The 21845-nt window shown below is 45.2% G+C and overlaps 1 protein-coding gene across 1 annotated transcript in view; it reads right to left on the reverse strand.

The window, feature by feature from the left end:
• LOC108794716 (BTB/POZ domain-containing protein KCTD5) overlaps nucleotides 1-17068 on the reverse strand; it is a 44105-nt gene extending 27037 nt beyond the window's left edge. Inside the window, exons 1-2 of the mRNA XM_018565806.1 lie at nucleotides 16764-17068; nucleotides 942-1050 (exon numbers count right to left, since the gene is read on the reverse strand). Coding sequence (XP_018421308.1) covers nucleotides 942-1050; nucleotides 16764-16976 — 322 coding nt within the window. The 5' untranslated portion in view covers nucleotides 16977-17068. The remainder of the gene's footprint in view (nucleotides 1-941; nucleotides 1051-16763) is intronic.
• Between the last annotated feature and the right edge of the window lie 4777 nt (nucleotides 17069-21845).

Below are 21845 nucleotides of genomic sequence, written 5' to 3' on the forward strand. Positions count from 1 at the left end.
CGAATTCGGTGGCCCGGGGGGGGGGGGGGAGGTAATGACTCGCTGCCCGGCTTTTTGATTGGCCAGCTTCCCAACCAATCAGTAAGCTGTCATTAGACACCGCCTGGCTCCGTGCTCCCACGTCACCAGAGCCAGCCGTCACTCACGCAGCTGGGCGGATCCAGACATAATTGTCGGGATTCGCTTCAGCTGCGGCGTCTCAGTGTACGGCGAGCTGTAGCTCGCGGTATACTGAGCTTAGGGTGACGGGAGGATGCTAGTTTGTGGGGAAAAGCACTAACTATGGGGAAAAGCACTAACACCATAGTTTTCCTTTAAATAATTTTTTTTTTTAACCTAAACAAAAAAAAAAAAACACTTAATCCTTGTGGTACGGGGATAGCCACACTGCAAGTGTTAAAAAAAAGTATTGCTGGAGTTCTTTAGATTTAGATGCAATGGGTCCTTGTTGTGCCATTTCAGAGTTAAAGTGATAAAAACCATTAGTAGCTTATGGATTCCAGATTTCATCATCTACAAATCTGATCCACACAAGTCAAGAACAAAGTCAGGTCATGGTAACCCGTTCTGCAGAAAATAATAAGTCAGCTGCTTTGATCAAAACCTCCAAGTTTTTAGAAAGAGCACTGCTTCCATACAAATGCACACAAATCCTCTGTGCCACTGTGCTCTGTAGCTGTGGCTGCCTTCTACAAACCATGAACTGTAAGACTTTGCATGCCTTCTGTTTTGAATTGTAATTTAAAAAAGTGCCGTCATTCACTTAGCTATGCAAATCTCAGGACTGAATAGACAGAACTACAAATCATTTGGCAGGCAAAACAACCCTCATATATATATTCCATATGGATCGTTCGCTGCAATAGCAGCTCTTTCAATTAATATATATAGATTTATTTATATATTTATCCATTTTTTTTCTTCCTCAAAGAAAAGCTTACCTTCTTCTGCTAGGTCTTTGTTTATCACCAGTTTCCCGTGTCTCAAATAATTCAACACTGGTCCAAAGTATGTGGGGTCTCGGTCTATTAAATAGGCACCTGTTTCATCCTGCAAGCAAGAAATGTAAATGATATCAGACAAAGTCAATAGGCTTACACTGCATCCTGTACACTGCAGAGTATACATAGTTCCAACCAATTTCCACAACCTAGAATTTCCTCCCTCTCTCCACATCCTTCATCACCATTTACATTCCTCCCTCTCTCCACATCCTTCATCACCATTTACATTCCTCCCTCTCTCCACTTCATCACATCACATCACATTCAGGTTCCCACTGCAGGTTCCAGTCTTAATGCACTTTTTTTTTATTACATCAGCAAATGCTGAAACACCACATCTGAAGCATATGTCCCCTTGGTTCTCCCCCCCCCACAGTTTGGCACATTTTGGCTTAATTTCTGTCCTGAAAGATCCCAACCCTCTGAGTTTTGACTGGAGCTCCACTTTAAAGGCTACATCAATAACAAAGAAGATCTCTGTGCCATTGCGTTCAAGCACTCGTGTACATTGAATTGTAATGTTCCCCATTCTGCCCAGTGAAGTCCTCATATATTAGCAGCAATTTCTCATACATAACCCTGCAACTTTATCACTTTAGGTTTAAAACTATTCTACAAGCCTGTTAAGGAAACAAAAATACACGTTGAAAGGGAAGTGTTGCTTTTATGCACAAGGCAGCAGCACAACAGGATATAATTTGCACAAAGCACATAACACATGAATAATGCAAAACAGCATTAATGAAAACAAGGATATACTTTTATCCTGGGAGGTAATGATATTCAATATAGTCTTATTAAAAGGGGGCAACTGAAAACACATCCAGAGCTAAAAAATGCCTTTCAGCATGAAAATGTTAGTGGTACTACTTGTTTTCTGTACCGTTTTACTGCAGATGGGGTTGTGCCAGATGCTGATGAGAAGAAGGAAATTTGGCCCATTTAAATCCAGACAACACTTTATCTTGAGATACAGTAGAGAAGTGTAACCCCCCAAATATTGTGTCAGGCTTGCTGGCCATCAAGAGTGTAGTACATGGAAATCATGGCTTCCAAGGCGTAGGGCTTGGAGACCAAAGTGAAAATATAACCAGATCATTTGGTGATGTGGGTTCAAAAGATCCAAAATGCTCTTCTTGAAGAAGAACTTTTTGGATTTGTAATGAAGACATACAGATATAGGTTTTCCAATGCTTCACACGGGTCATCCATTCTCATATTTATCGTTCTCAGCATCTCCACTGGATAGATTTCTTTCAATGCCAGTCCCTTTGGCACTGACCACCAGGATAGAACATCATTTCACTTTAAATCTCATCTCCGGGGAAAACAAAATACCTCCCTGGAGAAGAGGCTTCCAAAACAAGCACTTTAAATCTTTTAAGTGCATTGAAATCACAACTCTTCCCCCTCCTTAACATTCTTTGGAGCAAAATCTTAGCAGCCTTCTAATGGAAACATTAAGTGCTTGTAAAAGGGCCGTGGCGGGTGTAGTTCCAGATTAGGGGGTTGAGTGTTCATTGGTTTGAAATTGAAGACGTTTAACTAAATAAACACTTTTTTTAAATTTTACATATTAGATACAATTAGGGAGGGTTATAACCAGTTAGTCTTGTTTGCCATGTGTGCCCCATTGTGGAGTTTCCCCAATCACTTCCTTTTCCCCAGCCACAACAGAAGTGAGAGAAATCCCTTGCCTGAGTTGTGGTTTGCTTGAGGAAAAGACCCACCCGGTTCCAAAACGTCATTATAAATGTGACACCTTTTTTATCAATAAAGAAGCATTTACAGAAACTATGTTGGAGTGCGAGTGACTTCACTTGAGGAAATCCCTTAGTGTCACCAATTGCAAGATTTCCCATCTATTCCATTTCTGGTTACAACTCAAAATGTGGAATTTTTCTTCAGCTTTCACTCTGCGTGATCACATTTATCAGGACAAAGTGGGCGAATATCCACAGACAGCAATAAAAACCTGACAGGTGTTCTAGTCCCTCTCCACTTTATACAAATACTTTTTACAGATATAAATCCAAAAAGTAAGTCAAGGCAACGGGACTTGCTGTATTTTTCTTGAAGACGTTTCACTGCCTATCTAACCAGCTTTCTCAATTCAGCTGGTTGGATGACTACTGAAACATCTTCAAGAAAAATACAGCAAGACCAGTTGCCTTGACTTAATTTTTACAGATATACCATGACCTGGATGAAGGAGAACCTTCAAACTTTTTGGATTTAGTTCTAATTCAAACAGACCTGCAGTACAAGGAAAAGTTTAGGTTATGGTCTCTAAAAGCAGACACCAACTCTGTCCCGCTAATAGACAACACAATGCGACTACACTATAGGAATACTTGGACACTGCCAATATAGGAGACAATAAATGGGCAACATAATCAAAATCCTGACAGCAGGATGGTAAAAAGCATGCGATTGTTGCAATAAATTATGCCGACGTCACTATTCCACTTTTCTTAAGTCACCAGAAGGAACTCCTGGCTAGGGATGGGCTGCATGTTCGAGTCGCACATAGGTTCGACTCCAACATAGCCTGTTCTAGTGTTCGCCGAACATTACGGGATGTCCGCGGTCTGTTCGACCGCGGAACATCCCACAATGCACTGCGCCGTCCGAAACGGTAATTGGCTACAGTCTTGCACCTGACACTGTGCCAATCAGTACAAATATAGAGCCATGATTGGGCAAAGTCATGATGACTCTGCCCAATCATGTCTCACAGCTAAGTCCCTGCAGTCTGTTGGCTGATTTTGCTTGACAAAAAAAAAAAAGGCTGAAGGGGCATCTGCTGCAACCAATACGAGCTAAACCAGTTGGCTAACAAAACAAAAATATGAATACATAAAAGGCAATGATCACCTGCCCAGACAATGTAATTGGTTGAAAGTTACCTTATTAGCATTCTTAATTTCATGTCTGACCATTAGAAAGGTATTTGAGTCCAAAGGAAGTAAAAGTCAAAACAGCTCAGAGAACCCTGCAATCTAAATGCAGATATAAAAACAGATCTCAATCACTCAGAAGCATGACTCAGGACGATAATCTTATCATATTACTGAACATTTACAGATAACACTTAAGACCCCATTCACACTGAGCGACATGCAAATCGCGCGACTTTGAGCGACGTCTTCCTATTGGGCTGTATGCAATCAGGAGCAATATCGCTCAAAATCGCTCTAAAAAAGGGTCATGTAGAAGCGACAAGCTACCAGCGACGAGCTACAAGCGATATTGAGCGATATTGAGCGAGACGAGATGTGAACAGCTACATTGAATTGTATTGGTGAAGCTACATAGAGCGATATAGTGCGGAAATATGAGCGATATCGCTACAAAAATCGCGCGATAAATCGCTCAATGTGAACGGGGCCTAAAAGGGGACTTAACAGTAACACTATAGTCTGCATGATGGATGTTGCGAGACTCAGTGATCCTGCCTCATACACAAATGTGAATAGGACCTAAAAATCCGCTGTAAAAAGGAATAAGTACTAAATGATGGCTCGTATTTTCCAGTATTGGCTCGTAGTCTCCAGTATTTGATCACTGGAGTCCCATCTGATATACCAAGTCAACTTAATTTGCCTGCAATTGAGTCCATCCATATGTAAAGTACCTGTATGGGCCAGACTGACCCTTTATAGGGAACTTATTATTAGAGAAATACGGACATCCGAGTTACGGACATCCGAGTTAAGCTGCCCACACACACACCTTACAATTTATCTGCAGATTTTCTGTGGTCAGATGGAAAAGGTGCAACTGATTCCTCCATCTACACTTAACTGTGTGGCTGGAGGAATCTCCACCTGGGCCAATCTGTTGCAGTTTTTCCATCTGACCACAGAAAATCTGCAGATAAATTGTAAGGTGTGTGGGCACCTTTACGGACAGAGGTACCAGGCTGTTCAACTAGTTGTAATGCTACCGTGTTCGTAGTGCTGTCCCTTCTGCTGTACATTACAGGAAGTTGTAGACGTGACAGGAAACAATACCAGCGCCTCCACATGCAATATCGGCCAGTTGAAATGGTAACGAACACACTGAAGAGGCAGCTCCACAGGTCAAAGGACCTTCAATCTGAGAGACAATAAACAAAAAGGAGCGCCTCCATAGTGTAAAACGAATTTTAATGATAAAAAAGCACAATTGTATTGTACTTACAAGAAGTCGGTAGTAAAAAGGCATGTAGAAAACAATGGGATGTCAAATCATCTAGCAGCGGAAGTCTGAAAAGATGTGCAGCATCACATGTAAACCCAGACCACACAGAGGCAGTGGACGCTGATGCTGCACATCTTTTCGGACTTCCGCTGCTAGATGATTTGACATCCCATTGTTTTCTACATGCCTTTTTACTACCGACTTCTTGCAAGTACAATACAATTGTGCTTTTTTATCATTAAAATTCGTTTTACACTATGGAGGCGCTCCTTTTTGTTTTTTGTCTCAAGTTGTAGACGTGCCTGCCTCTTCTTCCTGGTCTGGTACTGTACATTGCAGGAAATTGTACAAACATCTGTCCAAGTTGCATGTAAAGTAGAACTCCTAAAAAAAAAAATACAATTTGCACGTTTTGGTTAGTATGGTGTGGGATTAGAGCCACTGACAGCAAAACAGGGTTAACCCTTCCCTATCCCTAAAAAAAAAAAAAAAATTTACATGTTCCAACTTACATACAAATTCAACTTAAGAACAGACATACAAGTCCCTATCTTGTGTGTAACCCGGGGACTGCCTGTATGTAAAAGTGCCATTACGGGCCTCTACGGAGAACAGAAATACCGGTGCTTACACTAACACAGAAAGCAGAGGGTGCCATTAAAAGAAAATTGAGATTCCCAATCTCACAAGGACATGCACATCAAATTTACTCAGAACCGGTTAAATAAGCAGCAAATTGATTAATACGCGAGAACGTAATGTACAGAGAAGTTACATCTGGGGAACAGATGCTTTCATGTAATTATTATCATTTACTTGCTGCTAACATCTTGCTGAAGAGCAGCTAAATAAATCAAGAACTCCCAAGACACAAATCATTTCCCTTGTGGTACTTTAGACACTTGCAGATAAGTGAGAATAATGAATGTTATGGCAGTAGTAGCTTGACAAACACACCATGTTATGCAGAACCCAGCAGCTGTGACCGATGCCAAGGCTTCTCAAGAAAAGGCCAGATCCGCCGTACAAAGGCTGCTGGTGGCACTAGAGTTAAAGAGAAGCTGTGATAAGACTATTCGGGGAAAATGGGTTAAAAGGAAAACTGGGTTCAGAAGTACAATGAGCTGCCATTGTTGACCTCGCTTTCTGAATATGCCAGTTGCCTGGGAGCCATGATCACTATATGGCTTTAATGCTTTCTGAGGAACAGAGAACCATGACCAACATGCAGATTAGAAGCTCTGATCTCACTGGGGTCAGTGCCATGACATATTGAAGTCAGACAGCTTGGTAACTAGCATTTTCAGGAGACACACAGGAGTCATATGTCCCTCATGACATGTTTACATTAAGGTACATAACATTTTAGGGAACAGGGGAATGATTAAAATACTCATAATGGGGTTTATATATTTTTTTCTACTGTCTTCTGTTGGAATGACTCTTATTCTAGAGGAAAAGCTTAATACGGATAGGGGGAAAAAAAAAGTATTCTATGGGTTCACTCAAAGCTGACCTCCAGGAAGACAATTTTGTCTAAATACAAGAGAGTCGTGTGTAGTCATACTGGAAACTTGGGGTGCTTTGTGTATTTCTTGCAGATCTGTGCCGTAATCCAGTGTGAAACCTTTCCTCTGTGCAGGAGCTTCCTGTAATAAAGACTAGTCACTGCTGCCCTCTCCTTGTGGAGGGTGACTGGTCTGGTCTCCTCCCCCTCCTGTAGTTTTCTGCAGGCAGCCTGTAGTGGGTGGGGCCTGCTCCTTATACAAGGTGATAACTGGGTTCTCAAAAGGCATTTGGTGAACACAAAGTAGAATTATAACCTTGTTTCCTAGAGAGGAATATATGAAAACGGAAGTTTTATGGTCTGGACTTCAAGTTTAAATCATTGGATAAACAGCTAATAGAACGACATGAACCGATCTTCACATTTGCTTCTCTAGTCCCTTGTACAGAAGAACGGTGATGGGAGATCAAGTGCCAGAAGTACAAGCCAGTTAGGCCTTACAGCAGAGCTGGACAAATCCCAGGAGCCTTTGAGGTTCTCTCCAATTGTGGTCAATAGACCTGGCTTTTTAAAAAAATATCCTGCTGGCTTCTGGATTGGATAGACTGGCTACTGGATTCCATATTCATTTGTCCACCCCTGCTTTATGGCAGTCATTCTAACAATGACAGCTCACACATGTAGTCCCCATACAAGTCTACCCTCCTTAGAAAAACTAGCTTGAAGACGCGATATAATTCAAAACAGTACACGATGTGGATCACTTTCATTGTCAGATACGGCAGTACACAGATCAGCACATCATGGAAGAGCAATACGTTACATGAAGCTAGACGCTTTAATGGAAATTCCACATCAGTAAAATGTATTGGCTGACGTGTTTCAAACCATTTAGGTCTTAATCACAGCCACACAAAGATGTGAATGTGGGATTTCCATCAAACTATAGATTTGTTAACACAATCCTGTTTTTCACATTTTAGCAAACTGTGGTCAGCAAATCGCATCCGTTCAGTTTCTGTTCCCTGGAACCGGTAAGTCAAGTGTGAAAGCATCACAAGTTCCACCGAAGGCTTCCAATACAAGTATTTTGCTTGTGACCAAGTCTCTTTAAAGAAGAACTCTGGGGCTTAAAAACAACTTACCCTTGCAGTGAGGCTACCCCAGTACTGCAAGGTTTAAGTTCTTGTTTAATTTACAGGGTTCAAATAAAGCAGATGCTCACCTCATCCGCTGTCCCACCAGGCTGCTAGACTGGTCCTTGCAGGATCTTCTGCCACTGATGTAATCACATTTACTGTACGTTCACTGACTTGCATTAAACACATGGACACCAAGGGACATCCTGAAGTCAGAGCGGAGGGGGAGAAAAGAGTGCGGACCACCACGCAACCAAGGATCAGTCAGTTAAGTATATCTGCTTAATCCAAGTACCCCAGACACTTTACCCTTGCAGTAAGGAGGTAGACCCCCTGCAAGGGGAAGTTCTTGAAATTCCCCGAGTTCTTTACAAAAAAGGTTTGCATTACCGGAGTTTAGAAGAACAAATACCACTTAAGATAATGGTGTAGCTGGGGAGGTGGAAATCTCACAAGCAACAAGTTATGTGATTTTACGGTAAAATAATGAAAATGGTCACAGGTTAGCCTCCTTCAGCAGGTGACAGCGGATAGTGTGTAGGCAGTAAAATTTTATAGGCAAAAGATTCTCTGTTTAAATGAGGGAAGCCTCATATGCGTCAGGTAATTTTTGTTGCTTCCTTTACTCCAGTGCGTTGATTAGGTTGCCACTGTCAGATGGGATAGATAAAAGGAGTCTGGTTCCTGGTAAAGGGGTAATGGCAGAGTATTGTGGGGTAGATTGTGGTGTTTTGTGCAGACAGAGTCCAAGCAGAATACATGTCACCACAGCAGAATTCCTCTCACCAGGCTGCTTGTAGATCTCACCCGGGCGACATCCACATTCAGGACGGCGATGCCGAGGCCCAGCCTCTTTACCGTCGGCCGACCATCACCACTGCTGGGCCCCCTGACCTCCATCCATCTCCCGTCCCAGTCCTCCACTGTCAATCAGTGGCAGAAAGCCACAGCTTCTAGCCTTGGGGCGGCCGGTCCGCCTCTGGGGCTGTCCATGGCTGTGCCGGAAAGGAGGAGATGAAGAACCGGACAGGCACTGCCACGGACAGCTATCTGCAGGTCCCCAGCAGGCTGCCGAGGCCCCCACAAGCGCGGGAACTCGGACAGCCGCCACTGTTTAAATATTTAGATACTAGTATCGATATCGAGACATCCCTACTGGAAACGCTTGCTTTATTTCAAGAATACAGAACCTTACTTAAAGGTTATGCTTCCTAGCTCTTCCCCAACACAAGATGCTCAGTCAAAGAAATACAATGTATAGGGTGGGGGAGAGCAATACAGGAGAGCACCCCTCCCAATACAACATCCTTACCTTTGGTCAGTAGGGGAGCTGGGGCAAAATACCCCAATCATGAGTACATCTTAATGGCTGCAGACACTGTTCCGAGTTGTGCAGAAGGGGCCACCCGTAGCTCAAAATACAACAAAGTCAGCAGGAGTTGACCAAAATTTGAGAAGTGGATGGCCAGCTTTAAAGATACAGGTCACAGATCCCAGTTGCTGGCTCCAATGTAAATTATAAATGCATATTTTCCCCCTTTTATGAATTTGTGTGCATGTATTTTTTTTTTAAATAGTGGATTTTACATTACTACTATTCAAGTCACTGATCTGGAACAAGTATGCAGATTAGAACTTCAGACTATACTGGCTGTATACTTGTTCTAATACTCAAGTATTAAAGCCAGAAACTAGCATTTCCAGAAGGATCAGTAAAGGCAGGCCTGGTATTTCCTCTTAGAGGTAGATTTCATGGCAGTCACCAAGCAATCAACTTTAAACTGTGCCGCGAAGCTAGACCTATGCCATGTTATCAGCTTTTTTCTGTTGTGGGGTAGTCGGAGCTATCCATTCATCTTCGTTTGTTCAATGAAAATCTCTGGTTGTCATTCTGTTGTACAAAGTTTCCCTCATTTGAGTAATCGTTCAGCTGGTGAATCTTTTTTTTCCATAGCGCACTTGTAGGGGGGTGCATGTAAATAGGTAAATCCTTTCCTTTGAGAATGCAAATCCAGAAAGGAAACCTAAACATATGCATAAAATAATGAGGCGAGTTCTAATACATCCGACAGCTGGAAAGATGCAAAAATCAAGATGACTTTACATATCTAAACAAGTATTTTCCAATAGAGACAAACAATACAAAAACACACGAAAACCACTCTGAAAGGGAAATTCAATATTTTTAAATCAATATAATAAAAACAAGATCTTTTGTCTCTCCGAGTCGAGACTTCACCCTATTGAGGTTGCTTTCTTTTTGTGTTTCTTATATGCCTGACCATGGATGTTGCTATATTTCAAATGTTCAACTACAAACTAATGCTGATATTGTTCTTGGTTTGTTCATGGTATTTGCACAGAACTGCTCCTTTTGTGCACAATGTGTGCACTACATTTTGTATGTATTGTTATACTCATTGTTCATCTTAATTGTTAAAACTTGAAAACACAATAAAATCCATAGAACAAAAAATAAAAAGCACACTTCAAAGAAAAAAAACAAAAAGGGCATTTTATTTTGCATTGGAGCCAGAAAAGCATTGCAACCATGATCACTGGACCATGGTTGCAACGATCCTGTTTCTGCTGCACTCATCATGTCCACATTTGTACGGCGGTGCAGAATTCAGTAACCTGGATGAGAGGAAGAATGAATAGAATACACCTATATCCCATCGAGAACTACAAGTTTCTTTGTGGCGAATGGGAGGATCTGTGAATGGGTGACCTGACCTGTAAATGTGATCAAAGGATCTGTGAATGGGTGACCTGGCTGTTTAGGTTGAGCTACACACAGCCACGCCAAATTAAAAAATAAGCACAAGCCTGCCTGGAGAAGAACCCCACAATTCAGTTAAGTGTGTGGGGTGCGATCTGACAATGTTTCATGCTACACCCTGAATTTTGGTGTTACATGAAACATGGTGAGAAAGGTAAACTTAGCCTTTAACTGCTTCAGTACTGGGAAGTCCATTCCTTCCTACAGTATGGATCTCCAGCTATTGTAAAACTACCTCTGACAGACTGATACCTTACTAATGTGTCCTGTAGTGATGTAGGGCCAGGAAAGCATTTCCCAGCTAAACACTATTCCTGGAATTAAACATTCTGCGATGGAACTCCACTCACAACGGCACAGACTGGTTGACGTTTCCGATGCGACAAGGGTGTAATGTCTCTGCATTAGTTTGTTCCTCCATTCTGCAACAAAAATGTAACACTCAAAACTGGATTTTCCCAATTTATTTATTCCACAGTATGCTGAATTAATCCAAACCATCACTGGTCCAGCTCAGCTCGCCACTGGTGAGCAGAATATAAATGAATGGATAGTGGCACTCCAAAGTAAATATACGGCTTCTTTATCTAAATCAGGATCCTGGAGAGGTCTATATAAAAAAGGAGAATTATGGGGAGTGTGAAATTCACTCACCCCCATAATTAGAGCTGATGTGTGACACTGAAGCCGTCACATGTCGGCACTATTGATCGAGAAATGAGTGATCACATACCACCGATTACTCAGCTCCCGATCTTCTCCCTTCTCCGATCTTCCACCCACAGGGAAAGATCCCGACAAAAATTATCGGGATCTTTTCTGGCTGCAGTGCAGCTCTGCGCTGTAATAATATAGTGGGCAATAGCCCGCTATATGCTGAGTTTTGGGACACAGGGGGACATTAGGAAATATCCTGTTGTGACCCCAACGAGAACTACAGCCAAAAAAGGTTGGGCCATAGTTCTCTTTTAAATGCATAAAATTGCAATTTGGAGGGGCCGCTACCAATTCATTTATATTAAGACAAATTAAGCAGAGTGTGCAGTCAGCTTTGAGTGGAGCCAACCTTTAAAGCATAACTAAAAGGCAAAAAACTTTTTTTTGTGAAGATTTGGATAGAGTGGTGAAGAGTAAGAACAGCATTTGTCAACCGTTATCAGTCATGGTACCCTTTAACAGTATGCAACATCTCGAGGCACCCCCAGTCTAAAACGTTTAAAAAAAACAAAGCAAAAAAAAAAAAAACTTGTGGCCCCCTCCAAAATCCATACCAGGCACTTATCCCAGGATAGGCATCTGGAATGGATTTTAAGGGAGGGGACCCACAAAAAAAAAAAATGGGGCTCCTGCCACATCAGAGCCCCCACTGTCATATCACAGTTCCCACCTTTCACATTAGAGTGTCCCCTTCATATCAGAAGCCCTTTACACATCAGCATCCTTGCCGCCCCCCCTTCACATCAGAGTCCTACATTTACAGCATAGGCTGCAACTGTGGCAGCATGGAAGGGGGCAGGCCTGGATGGAGGCAAATGCATCTTTTTCTGAATGGCTCCCACCCTCCCTGGATTAGTGTCATTCCTTTCCATTGTGCCTGCACCATGGAAAGACAGGATGCTGCGTGAAAATGTCAAGGCTGCCAGAATACACCTTGGTTGAGAAAGGCTGTTCTCCTGTTAGAAGACTCACTCTCTCCAATTGTCCTGATCACTAATGTCACCAAGAAAGAAGAAGGGTAAACAACATTTTTGAGTTGCTGCCAAAACAGGAATAGAAGGGAAATCTTCCAATAGGAACATGTGTTCCTGTGACAACTGTCACAGATGTGATTTTCCTCACATTAGAAAGATAGCCTGCCAATTCCTGTTGAGTCTTCAGGACAGGAAGTGAAGTAGACCCTTATGTACAAAAAAATAAAAAAATAACAGACACACACCACACACACTCTTTGAACCCTTCCCTTACTCTACCCAAAATGAAAAAAGTTTTGTCTTTAGATATACTATAGCTCAGATTCACACTTGCATTGTGGTTTTGCACATTTGTCATTCATTTCAATGGGCTCCCTTACATGCTACTTGTCATCTGCACAAAACGGACGTATTGCTTGGTGCATTCCGAATGCCGTCAACAACCGCAAGGGTGACACGTTTTCCACGCTCACAAAAATCACACTACTGTAAATGGAGGCTCAGGGTTCATTTGGCATTTTGAATGTTTATTCCTAAGGGAGTTCCCCCGTATTCAAATAGATGACATGACACGGTACGTTTACATCACTTCTGGCCCCAGAGGAGTTCACTAGAACATTCCTATGGGAGTCATCCAAACACATTCTACAGCACATCTGGAAAGTCGCCCAGTCACCTACTAGTAGCGTGTGTGTTCAATGGAGAAGATGGTCAGTGGGATGTGCAGCCACAGGTAGGACAGACCGCTATGATCCTGGTGAAATAAAAATCTATCAACGCAGGACAATCTGGACTAGAAATCAGATTTTCTGGACACCAAGTCAATTAATAAAAACCAAAAAAACACAATTTCAAATATAGTAAACATAAGTTAAAAGAAAAAAAAAACTGCATATAGTATTATATACAAACAGTATGGACAGTTGTATCTTTAAAGAAGATGCAAAGTGATCAGAAATTGTCAAATATTTTCCAGCTCATTCAGATGAGACTACTACAACTACTACTACTACTACTGTGCAGTGAGGGCAGTACTTGTGTCTGGCGAGATATTTGGTTCCCGGCCCACCAGGTGACTTATAAGGCAGCTAATGTAACATGGAGGTTAAGCCCGTCTAATCTGGCATTGTAAGCGACCATAGACGAGGGATCAGGAGACTGACCCAAAGTAAATAATCAGGTATATGGTTTCCACAAATGTTCAGGAAGCCAGACCGGTCATTCAAGTGATGTGCTGGGCTGAACCTACTGGCACATGACAGGAGAAATGCAGGATGCCCGAGGAGTGATATGAAACCTGAAAGCAGCACCATTACACTTCAACAAAGACATACACATCCAACTGGATATGTACATAGAATAGATCATGAGTGATGCCCATTATACTCAGCACTGTCCTATTCTACATCAGCACCCTTCTACACCATCACAGCACCATGGAGCCACCCTTCTACCCCATCAGAGCACCATGGAGTCACCCTTTAACCCATCAGAGCACCATGGAGTCACCCCTCTACCCCATCAGAGCACCATGGAGTCACCCTTCTACCCCATCAGAGCACCATGGAGTCACCCTTCTACCCCATCAGAGCACCGTGGAGTCACCCTTCTACCCCATCAGAGCACCGTGGAGTCACCCTTCTACACCATCAGAGCACCGTGGAGTCACCCTTCTACCCCATCAGAACACCGTGGAGTCATCCTTCTACCCCATCAGAGCACCATGGAGTCACCCTTCTACCCCATCAGAGCACCATGGAGTCATCCTTCTACCCCATCAGAGCACCATGGAGTCACCCTTCTACCCCATCAGAACACCATGGAGCCACCCTTCTACCCTATCACAGCACCATGGAGTCAAATGGCAGCCCAATTCATACAATTCTACATTTCTGTACAGATTCATTCACACCATTTATAAACTTGTTCCATCCAGACACATTGTACATGACGGGTAACAGAGGGTGGAAATCTCACTTTCTGCAGAGAAGATAGGAACTCGGGTTCTCACTATTGGGGTCAGACAAGTGTCTCAACTGTGCCCCCCCTGCCAAGTCCATGTGGGTGGGAATCGGACTGAGCGCACTTTCCTTTTTCTGGGCACAAAACCCTCAATTGGGATTTTCATCTTCCAGGAAGACCGAGAGCTATAATCATTCAAACTTCGTTCCTGCATTTAATCATCAAAGCCCCTCCTTGATTCAGGTCATGACTAACCCAAAACAAACTGAAGTTTACTATGGTACCACATGTCCCAGCAGAGGAGGAGCTGGACCACCCACACCCCCCTCTGTCCAGGGTCTTATATCACCCCTTCCCCTTGGGACCCCCAGCACCCCCTCCCTAGTACCCTCTCCCCTTTTCCCAAGTGCCCCGTTACCCCCTGTGGTGCCTTAACCCAGATTTCCCTGACACCTCCTGCTCACTGTGATCCGCCCCCCCCTTCAGGCCCCCCTCTCCAGTGTCTCAACACCTCTTCCCCCTCACTCCCACCCAGTTCCTCCTTCGACCCCTTTCCCCAGTATCCCCTATCCCTGTGGCCTCTCACACCGGTCCTGATCCCAGAAGCCCCTCTCCTCAGTAACCACCTGACCCCCTACCCCCCCCCTCTCCCCAGTGTCCCCTGCAGCCTCCTCACCCCTGTACCCACTTCAGCCCCTCTCCCCAGTGACAGCCTCACCCCTGTACCCACTTCAGCCCCTCTCCCCAGTGACAGCCTCACCCCTGTACCCACTTCAGCCCCTCTCCCCAGTGACAGCCTCACCCCTGTACCCACTTCAGCCCCTCTCCCCAGTGACAGCCTCACCCCTGTACCCACTTCAGCCCCTCTCCCCAGTGACAGCCTCACCCCTGTACCCACTTCAGCCCCTCTCCCCAGTGACAGCCTCACCCCTGTACCCACTTCAGCCCCTCTCCCCAGTGACAGCCTCACCCCTGTACCCACTTCAGCCCCTCTCCCCAGTGACAGCCTCACCCCTGTACCCACTTCAGCCCCTCTCCCCAGTGACAGCCTCACCCCTGTACCCACTTCAGCCCCTCTCCCCAGTGACAGCCTCACCCCTGTACCCACTTCAGCCCCTCTCCCCAGTGACAGCCTCACCCCTGTACCCACTTCAGCCCCTCTCCCCAGTGACAGCCTCACCCCTGTACCCACTTCAGCCCCTCTCCCCAGTGACAGCCTCACCCCTGTACCCACTTCAGCCCCTCTCCCCAGTGACAGCCTCACCCCTGTACCCACTTCAGCCCCTCTCCCCAGTGACAGCCTCACCCCTGTACCCACTTCAGCCCCTCTCCCCAGTGACAGCCTCACCCCTGTACCCACTTCAGCCCCTCTCCCCAGTGACAGCCTCACCCCTGTACCCACTTCAGCCCCTCTCCCCAGTGACAGCCTCACCCCTGTACCCACTTCAGCCCCTCTCCCCAGTGACAGCCTCACCCCTGTACCCACTTCAGCCCCTCTCCCCAGTGACAGCCTCACCCCTGTACCCACTTCAGCCCCTCTCCCCAGTGACAGCCTCACCCCTGTACCCACTTCAGCCCCTCTCCCCAGTGACAGCCTCACCCCTGTACCCACTTCAGCCCCTCTCCCCAGTGACAGCCTCACCCCTGTACCCACTTCAGCCCCTCTCCCCAGTGACAGCCTCACCCCTGTACCCACTTCAGCCCCTCTCCCCAGTGACAGCCTCACCCCTGTACCCACTTCAGCCCCTCTCCCCAGTGACAGCCTCACCCCTGTACCCACTTCAGCCCCTCTCCCCAGTGACAGCCTCACCCCTGTACCCACTTCAGCCCCTCTCCCCAGTGACAGCCTCACCCCTGTACCCACTTCAGCCCCTCTCCCCAGTGACAGCCTCACCCCTGTACCCACTTCAGCCCCTCTCCCCAGTGACAGCCTCACCCCTGTACCCACTTCAGCCCCTCTCCCCAGTGACAGCCTCACCCCTGTACCCACTTCAGCCCCTCTCCCCAGTGACAGCCTCACCCCTGTACCCACTTCAGCCCCTCTCCCCAGTGACAGCCTCACCCCTGTACCCACTTCAGCCCCTCTCCCCAGTGACAGCCTCACCCCTGTACCCACTTCAGCCCCTCTCCCCAGTGACATCCTCACCCATGTACCCACGTCAGCCCCTCTCCCCAGTGACAGCCTCACCCCAGTGTCCTCTGCAGCCTCCTCACCCCTGTATCCACATCAGCCCCTCTCTCCAGTGTCCCCTGTAACATCCTCAGCCCTGTACCCACTTCAGCACCTCACCCCAGTGTCCCTTGCAGCCTCCTAAGCATTGTAGCCACTTCAGCCCCTCTCCCATGAAACATCCTCATCCCTGTACCCAATTCAGCCCCTCTCCCCAGTAACATCCCAACATGTGTTTCCCCCTTTGGCCCCTCGCCCCAGTAACACCTAACATGCGTTTCCCCCTTTGGCCCCTCGCCCCAGTGCCTCTCGTCATCCCCTACCTTGTCAGAGTCCAGGTCCGGGTCCGCCTGGCACAGCCGGTACAGGAAGGATTTCGGGTCTCTGCACAGAGTTTGTCTGGTTGTCAGAAAACACGTCCCCCCCACATTGAGCCGGACCCACTTGGACACGCCGCCTCTCTCCCCGGGGGCCGCACACCTCCGGCACACCACCGCCGCTCCGGAGCCGTTCAGCTCACAGCTCTCCTCCGCCATGTCCGTCACTCCCCAGCCACTGACAGCCCCGGAAGTGTCCGCGCTTTAATAGTCTCCCCCTCCTGCGGGCTGGGCGCCTTCCTGGCTACTCACCGGAAGTTCCCGAGCCGGGGACAGTGCGCAGTGGTGCACCCGGCGGAAGTAAACAAAGGAAGGCGCCCGATAGCGATTCCTATAAATGAACAATGCTGGCATTAGTGACTGTTCAATCCACAGAGAGCGCAGGAATAAACATGAATTTATACTACAATATAACTTATGTCCGCTTTGTCATTTATTGCCCACTGATAAAGGCGATCAATAAAAAAAAATCTACGATGTATGCTTAGTTTTTTTTAAATAATATTTAGGGCCCATTCACACCCTCACCTCTCTTCTGTTCCTTGTGTCCCTGAGTAAAATGTACTATTTACTGCCAAAACGGTTATTCCCTGCTAATAATTTAATCAAACCTCTAAACTGTTGGATTTGTTATTATAAAGCTCATTATAAAACCTCATACATACTGGCAGACGCTGGTCATTTTGGAGAAGATAGTCCCCCATGAACACATATGGGGGAATCACTAAAAAAAAGGAGGCAAATTTTGTCTCAAGTGCAGCTAAGCCAATCAGCTTTTACGTCTTCATTTTCTAAGTTGTGCGGAATTTTTTTTTATAGATGCTGAATTGTTGCTATGGGCAACCACACTGGGTTGAGATAGAACTGAGGCGTGTTCTGCTGCTCAGCCGCTGCGAGTGCTGACTTAGCAAACAGCGGCTAAACTCTGTGCTGCAAGTCAGCGCTCAGCATTGCTAACTTAGCGCTCGCAGCGTATGTGGATGCAGAGCGCTGAGTGTGACGGAGAAGGTGGGGACAGAGCACCAGCGGCCATTTTAACTGTGGGCACACCTAGCAGCGCTGGAGAAAAGTGCTAGAACCCCGATGGAGGAAATCAATCCAGTTTGGGAACCTACAATATATTGTTTTGGTGGAAGAGCACACCAAATATTAGTTGGAAAATTGTACTTATTAGTCAATATTATCCTCCCCTATTTTGCTTGGCACTGTGCTGCCGAAGCGTTCAGTGAAGCTGCAGCGAACTGAAGTGCTGCAGAACAGCTACTCAGCGCTTGGCTAAGGAACTGAACGCACCTCTGGTCTCAGACACTTTCCCCCCGCCCAAATATGTGTGAACAGCAACATTTGTATTAATGGCTGTGCCACCACTGTCCGCATGTAAGCACTCATACCAGCAGTTAAATAGAGCTTATGACCGGCCCTGGACACAGACAGCTTGCATCCACAGGAGTGGGTAACTCCGGCCCCCCAGCTGTTGGGGAACTACAAGTCCCATCAGGCATTGCAAGACTCTTACAGCCACGACTCCCAGAGGCAGAGGGATTATGGGATTTGTAGTTAAAGCACTGCCAGAGGGCTTGAGTTGCCCACCCCTGGTCTATGACCCAGACATCCCAACCTGCAAAACCTTATTTCAGGGAGGTGCTCTTCTCATTTCAGAGAGGTACCTTCTCTGTTTTTAATATTTTGACGGCGGCCGTCAGGCCACCGTCACAATAAAAACAAAAAAACCTAAATGGCAGGTGAATGAATAGCTAGGCTGCTATTGGTCATTTTAAATTGCAATAGCCAATCCAATAGCAGGCTCGCTCTTGTACCCACCCACTGATGCTGTCAATCAGCAGAGGAGCACCTCAGGTCCACCTCTGCTGATTGACAGCAGCAGCATGTAATGTTAATAATCACAAATAAAATACAAATAAAATAAGTTATTTATACTCAGCAGGACTAGTGAGCGCACCAGACCCGGAAAGGTTTAAATCCTTTCCGGGATAAAATGTCTCTCTTGCGGGCGTTCGGGAGCCGCTATCTAATAGCGGGAGACTCCCGGAACGTCCAGGAGACTTGGGATGTCTGAGGACCACACAGCACCCATGTGAAAGGAGCTTTGGGGTTGCTTTCTTTCTACTGACTACCAATGTTAAGGGCATTTTTTTTCCATTGACTCCCGATGGATTGGGTTCAGTAAGGGTTCCCCAAGACCTAAAAGTTATTTTAGTGGTTTCACTGGGGTAAAAAAGTTGAGAAAGGCTGGTGTAGACAATAAACCAGTCTCATTTATTATTATTATTACATAGTATTTATATAGCGCCAACAGTTTGCGCATCGCTTTACAATGTAAGGAAGACATTACAATTACAATACAATTCAAGACAAGATGGTAAGGAGGGCCCTGCCCCTGAGGGCTTACAATCTGAAAGAGGAGGGGGAAATGATACATGAGGAGGTAATTTAAAGTGGTAACTCTGCCTGATGACTGCCCAGGATACCAGATTCATGATGATTAGGCAGTCTCATTCATAAATTCCTCTCTTATATGCTATCAAGTTGCACTGCAACAGAATAAAACCTGCCCCTGACCACTTCTTAATTGTGAGACAGTTTTGAATGAAAATTTGTCTCATTTCCAGTTGTAAACATGTCACAGTTCATGGAAATAGATCTCAGTTGACTGCCCAGGACACAGGCGCAGAGGTTGTAAATACGCATAAAACTGTCACATAGAATCTGCTGACAGACTGCCTCATTGGTGTCTACATTTATCACTAATTTGCTTGATAAATATCCCTCCATGGGTGTCTTCTGCCCTCCTCAAGGGTTGGGTCAAAGGTTTTGCACAGTGTTATGCCTTTTCATGGTACAGGCAGGTTTCTGTAAAGTAAGGAATTTGATGTAAAGAGGTGCTCCTCATGTGAAGGGGGCTCCTAATGTAAAGGAAGGATTCTGATGTGAAAGACAGGATTCTGATGTGTAGGTGGGAACCCCCTTTTTTGTGTTTTTGGATGGGGTTGCCCCTTAAAACCTATACCAGACCCTTATCTGAGATATGGGGCTGGTAGGGCTTTTGGAGGGGCCACATGTCATATTTTTACATTTAAGTTTTTCACGTTTTAGGCTGGGGTGCCTCTAGATTTTGCACACTTTTAAACGTTGAGGAACGCCTCTCTAGCACATCAAGGGTCCGGTCACACTACACTATATTGAACCCCAGGCAGATATAAAATAAATAAAGTAAATGCAGCGCTGTACTCACTAATACATAACAAAATGTGTTTTCTTTGTAAATGCAAGCAGTGTTAATAATTTGCAAATGGCTTGTGCGCTGTTCCGGTCTCACGGAATGCTTATAGTTGAACCGTTGAACTATAAGCATTGCATGAGACCGGAACAGCGCACAAGCCATTTGCAAATTATAAGGCCTTGTTCACATCATAGGTACGCATTGTAGCACACATTCAAGCATGCGAACTGTTGACTTCTCTTGCGAGGAATGTTATCTGAGTGATTTATTGGGAAGAATGCAGGTTAACACACACAACATAGAACACAGGACATTGCATGTCCTGGGTATCTCAATGTAACACGTCGGTGTGAACATGTTCCATGGAAATTAATGGGTCTCATGTTCACACATTGTGCCGGAGCTGGAAATTTGCATGAGAAAGCCTTCATGAACAATCCACAAAGACTCATCGTCAGCTGCTGCACTGGACGTGGTTTACATGAGGTCATGGTACCAAACACACAATAAAACAATCTATAGACTGTTTACACCAAACACCGAATTGTACAAAACAAATGATTTACTGTAGCTGTCTTGTAGTAATATAGCAACAAGTTAGATGTTACGAAATGCAGGGAACCCAACCTGAGAAAAGTAATTTCAGGGAGGTGCCCTTCTCATTTCAGGGAGGTGCCCTCTGCCCCCCCCCCCCCCCCCCAGAATTAAAAAAAAAAGACAGCATAGAAATGAATAGCTAGATTGCTATTGGCTATTTGAATTTGCAATAGCCAATCGCAAGCTGTCTATTGCACCCGCCCTCTGCTGCTGTGAATCAGCAAAGAGAGTACCTGATGGAGAACTTCAGGTCCACCTCTGCTGATTGACAGCAGCAGTGGGCGGGTGCAATAGTTAGTCTGCTATTGCAAATTCAAATAGCCAATAGACATCTAGCTATCCATTTCTTTGCTGTCTTTTTTTACTCTGGTGGCGGCCGGCGGCTCCGATATCAGAGTAAAAAAAATAAATCAGACAGCAGGGAAAGGTTTACTCCGGTAGATCGAGCAGAGTAAACCTTTCCGGGAGAAAACGTTTCTCTCCCGGGCGGCCGGGAGTCGCTATGTAATAGCAGGGGACTCCTGGAACGTCCGGGAGAGTTGGGATGTCTGCAAAATGTGACCAGTTACACAACAGGTAAACTGGCACATGTGACCTCTTCAGATGATTATTTTCTGCTTTTCATTCTAGCATGATAGACATTGTGTATAGTGCCATATGCAATCTACCTTTTCTGCTTTAACACACATGCCATTTTGATGTATTTATATGCATTTATTATGTCTAACATAAATCTGTGATGTCACGATATGGGTGTGTTAGTGGGCGGGACTATGAGTTACCACATATCTGTCTGTTTATTTAAACTCACATGGTAAGTGTACACTTTGTCATTGCTGAAGCCTGATGAAGGGACCCTGCAAGGTCCCGAAAGCGCTTGTATCCATTCTGACAACTTGTTCAATAAAATGAGCATTTGGTGATTCCAAAAGGATCTTCGATGTGCTGATCTTCGACCTGTCACACCCTATCTGCTATTTCATAGGGGTTTGCTATCCTCCTATGTGATGGCAATAAAGTTAGTGTAAAAAAAATGAAAAAGTGTTTAATAAATAAAAAAATAAAAGTAACATAAAAAAATGCAAAATTTTTTTTTTAAAGTTCCCCCGCCCTCCACATACATACACACGTCGGTGCACCTATGTGTAAAAAGGAAAATTGCGCTAAACATGTTACATATTGCCCTGAAA

The sequence above is a fragment of the Nanorana parkeri genome, unplaced genomic scaffold (assembly GCF_000935625.1).
Source record: "Nanorana parkeri isolate BGI_ZX_2015 unplaced genomic scaffold, ASM93562v1 scaffold889, whole genome shotgun sequence".
Taxonomy (NCBI): domain Eukaryota; kingdom Metazoa; phylum Chordata; class Amphibia; order Anura; family Dicroglossidae; genus Nanorana; species Nanorana parkeri.